At 54.1% G+C, this 12,288-nt stretch overlaps 1 protein-coding gene across 5 annotated transcripts; it reads right to left on the bottom strand.

Moving 5' to 3' along the window:
• Positions 1-433: 433 nt before the first annotated feature.
• Positions 434-11,603, bottom strand: Slc4a11 (solute carrier family 4 member 11). 5 transcript variants are annotated; one of them, XM_021723197.3, is made up of 20 exons: positions 11,345-11,593; positions 9,545-9,604; positions 7,193-7,357; positions 7,020-7,069; positions 6,516-6,747; positions 6,346-6,427; positions 5,954-6,077; positions 4,194-4,397; positions 4,022-4,115; positions 3,801-3,926; positions 3,609-3,722; positions 3,387-3,519; positions 3,048-3,121; positions 2,319-2,577; positions 2,140-2,246; positions 1,879-2,047; positions 1,615-1,788; positions 1,246-1,441; positions 999-1,168; positions 434-865 (listed from the first exon to the last, which is right to left on the bottom strand). In XM_021723197.3, exons 2-20 carry the CDS (start codon positions 9,588-9,590, stop codon positions 796-798), a joined length of 2,589 nt encoding a protein of 862 aa, XP_021578872.2. In that variant the 5' UTR covers positions 9,591-9,604; positions 11,345-11,593; the 3' UTR covers positions 434-795. The 5 variants fall into 5 exon arrangements, with proteins under 5 accessions (XP_021578872.2, XP_040130245.2, XP_040130243.2 ...); XM_040274311.2 differs by lacking the exon at positions 11,345-11,593 and adding an exon at positions 11,170-11,308; XM_040274309.2 differs by lacking the exon at positions 11,345-11,593 and adding an exon at positions 10,504-11,163.
• Positions 11,604-12,288: the final 685 nt, after the last annotated feature.

The raw sequence follows: 12,288 nt of genomic DNA, 5'->3' as shown, positions 1-12,288 counted from the left end.
ATACCGCTTCTGCTGGCTGCCACTGTCATGGACCCTGACCAACCACCAAATGAATAAGCCAGAAACATGGCATTTTCTCCCTTCCATTAGACCAGTCCCCATGTCTTTCAATCTGCCATTCTCTCCTCAGTCAGTCACTGCCCTATGCAGGGAGCAGTACAGCCCCTGCTCTCCCCTGCAGCACTAGGCACAGCACCCCATAAGGCCGAAGCCCTATCCCCTCTAGGTCCTGGAACGTGTTATTCCTAGAGCATTTTCCCCACTGTGCTGGGCAACAGGGTCATGTTTTCACTGTTGGGCCAAGGTCCACTATGTAGGGCTGGAAGTGACAGCTCACAGGTAGTACTCAACATCAGTCCCCTTCATTCCACTTACATAGGACATGTTTCCCCACCCCAGATCTGGTTGGAGTAACAAGGAAGGATGTGGTACATAGAAGCACAGAAACAGGAGATTTATTCTTTAATGTGCACACAGTGAGTTCCTTATACAATCAAGGAAATCTTTCTCTTTCAGGCATATGACTCTTTTATCAAAAGAAAATCCACCCTGCTTTTTAGTCCCACCCTAGGCAGAAACTGCCTTGGGCCATGTTCCTGACCCAAAGCTAAAGGCTAATGAGGGGAGGAGTGAGTGCACACACACTGAACCCCCACAATGTCCAGGCTCCGCAGGCCTGACAGCTGTGAGAACACAGCACAGAGAAACAACCCAGACCTCACACCTACACAGCCACAAAGCCAGCCTGGGAAGGTGGGGAGGGTTGGTAAAGTGGGTATGGCCAGGGCCTGCCAATCAGGGCCTGTGCTCAGCATCCATGGCATCCAAGTATTTGGCTTCAATAATTCGGGGCAGCAGGTTGTAGCTGGGGAGAGGAAGAACAGGCAGGAAGATAAGCCCTGAATAGAAAAGAGAAAGTAGGGGCACTACCCAGCCTACCCACCTCCCAAACCTAGATCAATCCTCTTGCCCAGTACCCCAACTCCAGCTGTCCCTACCGGATGGGGATCATGGCAATCATGATGAGGGGAAAGATCATTTTCATGTAGGGCAGAGAGCTCATGCCGAAGGCACATAGCAGAAGCAGCTGCAGGACCTGAAGGCCTGTGAAGTAGTGGATCTTCCTCTGGGGCACTCTCCGGATATAATGTGTGGGTGGGTACGATGTCTGCAGGCAGTGACCAGGTATAGGCAGGGTTGGCCATGTCACCAACCCTACCCTCCCTCCCAAGGCCAGGTACTCACCTGCTCTTTAAGCAGCAGGGCCACACGCGAGAAGAGCTGGTTGCCATCTAGGGAGGTGAGTGCAATATAGAGGAAGAGGCCATAGAGCACAGGCTTGGGGATCCACTGCAGTGGGAAGGGCAGCAGCAGCAAGGAGAGGCCCACCAGAACACTGGCACCCAGTGAAGTCAGCCGCGTCTCCTTCACATTCACAATCCTGAGGGGCCCAAACCAAAAGACCATATGGCCCACCTCAGGCCACATGTGGATGCAGGGCTATATTACCTCTGGGCCCCATCCCTCCCTAGCTCACATGGCCTAAGGCTCCCTACCCTCCTCCACAGTCCACATGGCTCTTTCCCCAGCTCTAGGAGCCACTCTCAAACTCACGTCTCATAGATATGCCCATTCTCCACTCGCTCCTCCACTAAAGCCAGTGCTCGCACGTGCAATGGGGAGTGGGGGTAGGCAGCATGGATCCAGGGCAGCCCAAACAGTGACAGCCCTGTGTTGATGATGGCAAGGAGCAGGAGGTCCCAGTGGTAGGCAGTGCCCTTCACCAGCCTTTAGCATATGGACACATGTAGACAGAAACCTCATTAGCTCTCAGAGGGCTGGGCACTTACTCTCCCCACCCTTCCTGGTCCTATATACCTGTTCTCAGGTGCATTGACCAAAGCAGCCACCAGATTTTGCTCAATAAAGAAGAGGAGGGAGAGCAGGAAGCCAAGGCCCATGGTACTGCTGATGGCCCTCAGGGATAGTGAGTGCATCTTTGCCATCTCAAATAGGTTCTCACTGGGATTGTAGCGGAACTTGCTCACTGTAGCAGGAGACAGGATCCTGCTCAGCCTGCAGTCTCCCCGCCCCAGCAAGCCCATACCACCTCCAATTAACTTGTAAAGCCCCACTCACTCTCAATTTCCTGGAAGCCATAGGAGCTGATGAGGGAGAAGGTGAGCACCGCGATGGGTAGGGCACAGTCAGACAGGGTCTCACGCACACACTGGTGCAGGTAGGGGCTGCAGACAGCCAGCAGATCAGCATGGCCCAGGGGCCATGTGGCCCTTCCCCTCATCCCAGGTCCCCCTCACCTTTTCTTGAACTGGTAGAGGGTGTAGCCCAGCCAAAGCGTGCCCAGCATGATGAGGAGACTGAGCACTGCAGTTGCCCGGCCTGAATGTGTAGCACTGGGACTTCCCGTCATAGCCAGCTCTGTAGGGCTGGCCAGGAAGCTGGTATTGAGGGTGGTGTGCAGGCTGGTGTTGAGGCTGGTACTGATGCCCAACAAACTCACTAAGGATGAAGTCCTTTTTGTATAGTAGTGGTGACCATAGTAGTACTTCCAGAAAACTGCAGAATGGGCCAACAGGCCTCAGTCATATAGGCTGTGAAAGGTTGGGGCCCACCTTCCCAGTGAGAGAACGAGGAGATGACAGAGAGGTAGGGACTCTGAAGGGACAGAGTGGGGCCTTGAAGGTAGAAAGCTCCTGAGGGGAGGTAGAGTGAGTGAGAAGCAGTAGAGAGCTCTGGCCTTTTATATCAACCAGGACCCCACTGACCTGCCCATCTACCCAGGGTCCCCATACTCAGTCCTTGCTCCATCTCTGACACTGTCAGCCTGTCCTTATTTCTGATCCTGTCTGGGGAAACCCTGTCACCCTCTAGCACAGGGGCTGTTGCTCTCTGCCAATGAAGGATCCCAGAGTGCCCTTGACCATGAGAAGGAACAACCTTAGCTATGCCCAATGTGGCCACAACCCAGAGCCTCCAATCTCCATCTAGCTTCCTCTGCAGCAGGTAGCCACCAGCTCCGCACTCACTTTTGACCATTCCTTTGACAGCATCCAGCAAGAATGTGATGGAAATGAAGAGGGCAATGATCTCCTCTGTGGATCTGTCAGAAGCAACGTGCCTCATAAGATGGAGAGCATTATTTAGAGAGAGGCCTCCCTTAGCATCTATATAGATCACCCTTCTCTCCCACTCTCTACATAGAGGACCAGGCCTTAGATTGCCCAATGAGCCCACCCCAGCTCCTTGGGGCAGCAAAAAAGATAGGGGTACTCCATCTACCCCAGGATTACAGGGCTTTGGAAGCTGGCATAAGGACCCAGATCCCTGGCCTTTAGAGTCCCCACAGCTCAGGAAGGATAAGTCACCTTCTGAAGAGACTCATGACCAGGCTGAGGTTCAAGAAGGCATACAGTGCGAGGAAGAAACTGTTCCACAGGCCCGTCCATGCATAGAAAGAATTGAAGTCCAGGTCATAGTCATCACAGATGACACGGATCACTGCAGGCAGTGGAGCAGGGTGGGCAGTCAGGGCCCAGCTGGGACCCAGGACCTTGGGCACCATCTCCCGCCTCAACCCCCCACTGCACCCTGGATGTAGATGGCCAGGGGTGCGGTTGTCAGCAGTATCACCAGCGGCTGCCCAGAGAATAGCGCATATAACAGGCCTCCGATGCTCTGCCCAGCAATGGTCTTCTGCACATCTGTAAAGGTGGGGAGGTCAGGGTCCACCATAGCCCAGGGCCCTGCCCAGCACACCCTGGCCAGCCCCAGCCCCTCACCGATGGCCCCGTTTGTGTTCTCGTCATTGAGGGACCCAAAAGCGATCGTGGGTAGGAGACAGGCGAAGTAGAGGAACAGGGTGGTAGTGATGTATTTGCCCACGGCCTTGCTTTTCCCAATAATGCCTAGGAAAGGGGGATGGACAGAGCGTTTGTTGAGGATGCAGGACAGATACCCATGTGTCCCTGGATAAACTCTGATAAGCTATGGAGCCACCTACCATCAGTGAAATCCAGTGGGTACACAGGGAACCTGCGCATGATGTCTTCCTGGATACCCTTCCCAAAAGGAACAAAGTCCTTGCACTTTGGGGGCTAGGGAGAAGAGAAGAGTGCTTGTTAGCCCTGGCCAACCCAGGCCCCCTCCCACCTATACCCACCAATACCCTGTACCTGCGGGTGTTTGTGGGCATGAAGGGAAAACACGCTGTATTCCTTCATTCCTGGCATCACCATGGTGAGCAGTTGTCTCTGATGCACCAAGGCCTCCTTGAATTCTTCCTCTGTGCGGGTCTTCAGGAGCTTCTGGCGGAAGGTGATGTCAGAGAACATGGTGGCAAATGTGCGTGCCACCTCCATTGCAGTCTTGGTGCTTTTCTGGGAGGTGGAGGATGGAAGAGTTGTATCTACAGCCTGTGTAGAAAGAGGAAGCCCTGCCCTTGCCAAACACAGGCATTCCTAAGCAGGTGGCAGGTGCTCTTCCTGTGTACTGACAGTGAATTTTGTTCCCCCAAAGTCCAGGCATTAGTGAATTCCATCACAAATTCCACCAGTCAGAAGATCATAAGGACAACCATCAAGGTAGTATTGTTTTTAATTTTATATATATATATATATATATATATTTTTTTTAATTGTCAATGGACCTTTATATATTTATATGTGGTACTGAGAATTGAACCCAGTGCCTCACTCAGGCTAGGCAAGTGCTCTACCACTGAGCCACAACCCCAGCCCCATAGTATTTTTCTTTTTTGGATACTGGGGATTGAACTCAGGGGCACTCAACCACTGAGTCACATCCCCAGCCCTATTTTCTAAATAAAAGAGACAGGATCTCACTGAGTTGCTCAGCACCTCTCTTTTGCTGAGGCTGGCTATGAACTTGTGATCCTCCTGCCTCAGCCTCCTGAGCTGCTGGGATTATAGCATGTGCCAAGGCACCTGTGCTAGTATTTTTCTTATAAATTTAGGCATAGTCTTCTAAGCCACAAAATCTTTGGGATCAGCTGGGCATAAGTCTATAATCCCACTTGGGAATTTGAAGCAGAAGAATCGTAAGTTCAAGGCCAGCCTGGGCAACTCTGCCAATCAATCAGTCAATCGATAAAGAGATAAAAATAGATAAGTAATAAAAATAGATAAATAAATAAATAAATAAAGCTGGGTGCACTGGTACACACTGGCTCAGGAAGCTGAAGCTATTCTGGCCATCCTCCCTTTCTTCCTCAGCACAGTAACATAGACAGCATGTTTATAATGGCCCTTGGCAGGGACATTCCCCTCAGTACCCCTTTGCCTACAGAAAGAGAGAGGAAGGAGCCTGTATCAGAGGCAGAGGCAAAATCCTCAAGAAGAAAATGGAGAACACACTGAGCACATACTGGAGCACCTTCTGCTCAATATGTGCATGGCCCTGGGTTCAATCCCTAGGACTACATTAAAAAACAAACTAATGGCTTAAATGTTAAGGTCCTTTCAAGGCCTGGGTCAAAATTTCCTATTCAGAATTTTAAAAGCCTTTTCCTTTTAGAGAGTACCTCCAAAATGTACTAGCTTCAGCCTCTACAAAGGCAGAGTGCTCCTGACCAAGTTGTATATAGCCCAAGAAGGAACAGAGATCCTTGGCCAGAAAATCAGTCAACGAGAAGAAAGATGAGGGTCGGGGAATGCAGGACAAAGAAAGGCAGTAATGTTGGAATCAATAATTGTAAAACCACTTCTTTTCAGTCAAGATAGAAAGACAAAGTTTGGGGCAAACTCTGGGGAAATTCAGGCTTAACAGAGACATAACAAGGATGTTTCTGATCACTGTTAGGCAGACAGGAAAGGGAGGGGTGAGGTGACCTTCAGAGATGCTCCCAAGGAGAGGGCAGGGCAACCTGGGACTCTGTCCCCAAAGAAGCACAGCAATCTCCAAGTCCTGCACTCACCATCTTGGGTGGGGCCAGCACCAGGATGACAAAGCGAACCTCACAGGAGTTTTCCCCCCAGTTCTGTGGGCGAACCAGGCGGCTGATGCACACATGCCGCTTCTGTAAGGCCTTCATGGTGCAGCTGGCAAGAGACAGAAGGGCACACAGAACACAATTGCCACCCTTGGAAGCCAGGGCCACACCCACCCAGAAACTCTTGACTTTGACAACTAGTGGCCAAAAAAGGGACAAAATGGGTTGGATTGCTTGGACCCTGTCCTCCCAAACTGGATATACCACCAGATTAGTGTAACTCCTGGGTGGGTCAGCCTCTGCAAGGGTATAAAATGCTTAGCTCCAGTATGACAAGTAGAGGGGCCAAATGTGGTGGCCACAGTCTGGCAACTCACATGATACAGAGCCACGACTGCTGATATTGCACCCCTGTGACTGTAGCAGTAACTCCTTGGATGGTATCCGACAGCAGGTGGACTGAGGAAAGAGTAGAGGGGAGAGGGAAGAAGGTATCTGCAGTTGCCCACACAAACCTCCCCTGCACAAGCAGGGAGATAGGCCTTACCTTTACTCTCCATGGGGGCCCCAGCATCTGTAAAGAGCTTGGCCATGAGTAGGTCCAAGTTACAGTCAGGTTCAGCGTGGTTGGGGTCTTGAGCAAAGCGGCTCAGCATAGTCCGCAGTACATCATCCAATGAAGTAGCCGTCTCATCCAGGATGATGCTGGCCTGTGCCAGGAAGCCATCCAGATCCCGGTGTGCACGTATCTCTTCCCCAAAGTTCTTTAACTTCAGGTACTGTTGAGAACCCCAAGCACAGAATCCTCAGGCTCATAAATGAGACTGCTATCCCTGCCAGGGCCCCCCTTCTTTAATGGTTTCTGGCTGCCCCTACCCACCAGGACCAACAACCCTTTCCAGGAGGGAAGGCCCAGCTTGAGCTGGTGAGATCCCAGTTTATGAACTCCTTTAGGCAAGAACAAAAAGGAACAACTTGAGGGATCTAAAAGCAGCAGCTCCCTCCACCCCAACTAGAAACCTCGGGACTGCCCTACAGGATGGGACTTCACCTTGCGGGAGGTATGTAGGAGCACACAGCCACCGGATGTCTCTTCGCTACCTAGAGAAAAGGTAGGAGAGTTCAGGGTACCATCCCACCTCTGAGGTTCTCTCTTGGTAAAATGGGGCCATTTTTGCCCAAGTTCCTGCCCTCCTCCAGCCTGCCCCTGCTGCAGCCCCATACCAGATTTAGAGGGCTGCACCTCAAGGTTGACATTGACAAAAAACCGGATGCTCTCGCCAGATACAATGGAGGAGTTGACTGTGTCGAAGGCTTCATCCCCCAGGCTCTCCTCCCGGACCTCAGAGGTATCCTCTATGTCATTCTTGAAGCAGCCCAGAGATGCAGCTGTCACACCAAGAGAGATTCAAGAGAGCCTGGTCATTAGTCCTGCATGTCAGAAGGAGGAGCTCCAAGCCCCAGGAGCAGGCATCTCTAGACTTTTCCATAGGGCACATTCAGTGAATGATTAGAGGTCTCTTGCAGGCCAGAAAAGAAGCCTTGGTCAAGGGAAGCAGAACTTCTAGTCTGCCCAACCCCACTCAGAGTGTGGCAACTAGCACACAGCTGGAGCCCCCAGCCAGGTGACTTTATCCAATGTTTTCCAGCTGCAAGAACCAGGTCCCTGTACTGTTCTGGCCCTTTAGCTTGAGAACAATGTCTGTTCTGCAAACTTTGGACCAAGCACACATGAGACAATACAGATAAGACTGTCTAGCACCTGCCCTCCCACAACCTCTAGGCTAGGGGGCCCATGAGAAGGCAGAGCTGCTGGAGTAGCCAGATGACCTCCTCTACCCCAACTGCTTTTGTTGGCATAGAGCCTAGAGTTCCTCCTCCCAGGGAGGGTAGGAGAGCTAAACATCAAGGCTGAGAGACCCAGTCCAGACATGTGGCACAAGGAGGCAAGAGAGCTTGAGAAAGAGCCAGGGGGTGGCCTCTAGGAGGTTCACATCAGCCCTGTTCCCATCATGCCCCTCCTCCTCCATGATGCCAGACACCCAGGCAAAGATCTTGCTGCCCCTCAATTCCTACAGCATCCCTCACCACTCTGCCACACCCCTGGCAGGCCTCCTTCTATAAGACTTCCTAGTAACATGCAAATATTCTTCTTCCCTGGACCCTGCTCTGACTCTCTGTAGGATCACAGCATGACCCAGCCCTACCTCTCTTCTAGACTAGCTGTTATCTCTTTCAGACAGTTCTATGACTGGTTCCCCATTTGTGGGTGCCCCCCAAAAAGAGGTCTTCGTAGTTCAGACATCCCTAATGCCTGACAAACACCTGTGCAGGGACAGGGACGGGTCACCAGCACATCTACACCTGCCAGTGACTCATCCTGACTCACTTCCACTCCCACCCGCCAGTTTCCTCCACACATTCCAGGCCTTGTTCCCTCAATGTCCTGCACTCAGGGACTGGCGACCCCAGCCCCAGTCTGCACTGTCCACAGCCCAGAGAAGAACTATTGGGTCAAAAGATGTCCTCTGTGCTTCTGTAATAGTGTTCATGACAAACTCCCATCCCTGCCTTATTTAAAACCACCTGTCCCCCAACCCCAATCCGCCCCAGTCTCCCCTTTGCCGCCCCTATTAACACCCACTACACCCCATAACTGTTGTCTTCTCCCTCTACCCTGGGTTTTACCTTTTATTAGACTCAGCTCTTGGACCCCCAGTTAAGGACCTACCCAGCTAGAGTCACCAGGTCCATGATTGTGGTCCTGCCATGCCATGTCCTCATCCCTATCATATAGTGTAGCCACATAACTAATCTGCATGCCAGATTCCTTCTTTTCTGCCATGCCACGTCCTCATCCCTATCATATAGTGTAGCCACATAACTACTCTGCATGCTGATTCCTTCTTTTCTGTCTCAAGAACCTGCCCCAGGCCACCCTGGGGGAAAAAAAGAGGGAGGGACAGCAACACTAGGGAGAGGGGGGCCCCCTGCAGGCCCACATAGCCTCCATACCCTGGGGATCCTGGGTAAAAGCACATCCCCACTATGTTTAAGCATGGCCCCACTAAACAATCCTCTGATAGCCAGGCCAGTTCATGGGGCTGGGTGTAAGACAGGCAGCCCAGAGCCAGCCCAGACATGATAAGGGCAGCTAAACCTATGCAAGCAGGGACAACCGATGCCCAGAGAGGTTAGGCTTTCTTAAAGGGACAGCTTCAGCCCCTCCCTCTGGGGGAGGGGTGAGGAATAAAGAAATATACAACATTTGGCCTAAGGATCCAGCCAGATATCCAGTGCATTGTAGCAGTGAACTATGGGAGCGAACACCAGGTGGTGCCAGTAACCCAGGAGAAGGAGCAGACAGCCCTCCCAGGACCACAGCACCCCCAGGGACTGCCAGTGCCAATATCATCAGCTGCCCCTCTTACCACATCACAACCTCCTGCAAGATGAGATCCAAAGGAATTCCAGTACCAGTACTGAACCAGATAGGTGGCAAACACCATGGGATCACTGGTGTGTAGGCAAAAATCCCGTAGAGACTTCTGATAAAGAAACTTCCCATATACACACCTGAAAAGTATTCACTGGAATCCTCAAGGTATCCATTCTGTGACATGGCGGAAGAGTTTTCTGCAAGGAAAGCCAAACAACTGCCACCAGCCCCTCTGCTGTGTCCACCTGCAACTTACCCTGCTGATTCCTTCTTTTATGTCCCAAGAACCTGCCCCAGGCCACCCTGAGGGGAAAAAAGAGGGAGGGACAGCAACACTAGGGAGAGAGGGGCCCCCTGCAGACCGAAAGTCAGCCTTAACTTAAGGAATTAAATTCCTTAGCCCATCTGCTAGCGGTTGCCCAGGTGTGCAAGGGGTGAGGAGGAGACTTTCTCAGGAGGTCTTCCCCATCAAATTATGAACAGTGCCCAATTAAATCAATAATCCAGGTTTCATTAGAATCCAGCCCTGGCCTGCGGAACTGGAGGGAGGAAACTAAAACCAACCTTTCTCCCAGGCTCCGGCACTGCCAAACCCACACTTGGGCCGGGACCCTTCTCTCTGCACATCTCTCCTCTCCCTCAAATCCATCCCAGGGGCCACTAACACCCATTGAAGTTCCTCACGTGCCAAGGATAACCCAGGGTGACCAGCAATGGCCTCCTCCCTTGGGCGTCTACACTATTCCGGGCCGTCTGGGAGGTGCAGCCCTTGGTCCGGGAGGGAGAAGGGGCGGGGTGTGTGTACTTGTGGGGATTCTGTGCACACTCCAGCGCGGGCCCCGGATGGTCCTGGCTGTTTGTGCCTCACTGCAAAGAAGGAAGCACAGGAGGGGCCGCGTGCACGAAAGGAAAACGGCTCTATGCTAGCAGACCTGGGGATCGATCCGGGGCAGGATGCGGATGTACGCGCGAGGTGGGAGCTGGCTGCATCCAGGAGGAAGGGAGCGGGGCGGTAAAGGTAGCGTCCAAGGTCGCTGGGACCGGCAGCACCTACTCTCATCCCGCACACCACGTGCAGGTAAATGGCCGGACAAACCTGGCTTCTGGCTAGGCCACGGGGCGGTTCCTCAGATGTCTGGGCGAACCAGAGGTTTCTGCCGTCTCGCGGAGCACCGCCAGAGACCCGGGACCCCAGCAGCCGGCGGCCTCCCCGGCAGCGCCCGACAGAAGGTGCCAGGCAAAACGTGAGATGAGGCTTTCTCAGGCGGCGGCATGCCGGGCTCGGAAGAGCTCTGCGCTCGGGGGTGCCGGGGACCCCACAGTTCCACCCTGCCCACCTCCGAGTCCCCCAACCCTTCACTGCCTACAACATTCGTTTAATTTCAAGACGGCGAGGGCAGAGCCTTCAGCCCAGCGCGCAGGGCCCACAAACCCTTCCCGGGCCACCCCACGCCTCGCGCGTGCCCATCCCGACTCTAGTTCTCGCGCGGCCGAACTCACACACTCCCGCCCCAGGCTGATTAGTCTCCACAGCCTTTCGCCCCGGGTCCGCGCAGGCTGGCTACAGCAGCGTTTTTCCGCGACGGTGCCCCCGACGGCTCCGGTCTCCGCCTAACACAGCGACCTTCCCGCCAGGCCTCCGCCTCACCAGCGGGTTCGAGCACCCACCACAAGGTTGGAGACGGAACACATGCCCGGTGGCCACGGCCTGGGCAATTAGCCGCCAGACAGCTACGCACACGCACACACCCGGGCTTCTCACCCGTGCACTGGCGCTTCGAGACCCTTAACTTGGCGTCTCCAGCACGCCAAGGGCGGGAGCCGGCGACACACCCCCGCGCCGCGCCTGGGTCCTAATGCCGCTCAGACGCCCCGCCCGGGAGCGGGAGGCAGTGCCTCGGAGGGCGGGATCCCAACCGACCGCCCGGCGCCCTCACCCGCTAGAGGGCTGCTCCTGAGAGCCCGCGACGACCTGGCCAGACGTCTAGACCCAACTCCTTCGGGCCGCGCGCGACAACCCAGGTGTTGTAGGGTTAGGGCCTGGGTAGGACTGGGAACTTTCTGAGAGTTTGATAGGACCACAGACCCACGGCGTTGTGCGACTGCGGCGGGTCTAGGAAGACGTCGCGGGCGTCCGCTTTAAAAGCGTCGCTGGCCCCACCCCCTTTGCTGGGGATCCTCCGCGCGGGCACGCCCGCTGGCTGTCCCTCCTCCTCCTTTCAGCGTTGAAGATCGGGCCGGGATTTAATTCGGTTCTTCTTTTTCTTCTCCTCCTCCAGGAAGTTCGCCCTATCTAGCTAGATTCGTCCCTGGGTTCCGCCCTGGCCCGCCGAGCCGGCGGCGCTCCTGGTTTGGCGGCGTCGGGTTTGCTCGCAATGCATCTCCGCTTCTCTCCTATCCAAAATGGCCCCGCCGCCCTCTTTCTCTTTCTGGACTGGCGGGAACCGGGTCTTCTGCAAATAGTGTGTGTGCATGTGTGGAGGGAGGCGGTGGCCCGCTGGGTTCTGGCAAATCCAGTGGGTGCGATGAACCCTGACCTGACTCAGTGGCTTCCCAGCCAACAAGATTCCTCAGCCCTAGGGCCTCGTTTGCCCCAGGAACACATACCCTGGTGGAGTGCTAATTCCTCAACCTCCTCCACACTCTGGTCGCTAGCAGAGAACTGGTAGCAACCCCGTGCCCCCATCCGCTGCTGGGACAGAGTCCTCTGCCCTGCACCCAAATAGTGGAAGAGGGGAAGGCAGAGGGAGCATCCATCTCTATGCTAGGGATGTATAACAGCCCCCAAAGTAGAGTTGGGGGAATGTGGGGGTGGGAGTCGAGGATGGCCCTGAATCCCCCGCTCACACCTTTTACTCCAGAAGCTCCAAATGGGATTTGA

The sequence above is a fragment of the Ictidomys tridecemlineatus genome, chromosome 5, assembly GCF_052094955.1.
Source record: "Ictidomys tridecemlineatus isolate mIctTri1 chromosome 5, mIctTri1.hap1, whole genome shotgun sequence".
NCBI lineage: Eukaryota > Metazoa > Chordata > Mammalia > Rodentia > Sciuridae > Ictidomys > Ictidomys tridecemlineatus.
Note: the sequence above shows the minus strand (reverse complement) of the source record. Positions and strands in the feature narration are given on the sequence as shown.

Coding starts and splice junctions, on each gene's coding strand:
- Slc4a11 (XM_021723197.3), bottom strand. CDS start 9,590: ATGTCACAGAATGGATACCTTGAGGATTCCAGTGAATACTTTTCAG. Junction 1,442..1,614: donor AATGGGCATATCTATGAGAC/GTGAGTTTGAGA, acceptor TGGGCCCCTCAG/GATTGTGAATGTGAAGGAGA. Junction 1,169..1,245: donor CCCTGCTGCTTAAAGAGCAG/GTGAGTACCTGG, acceptor CACTGCCTGCAG/ACATCGTACCCACCCACACA.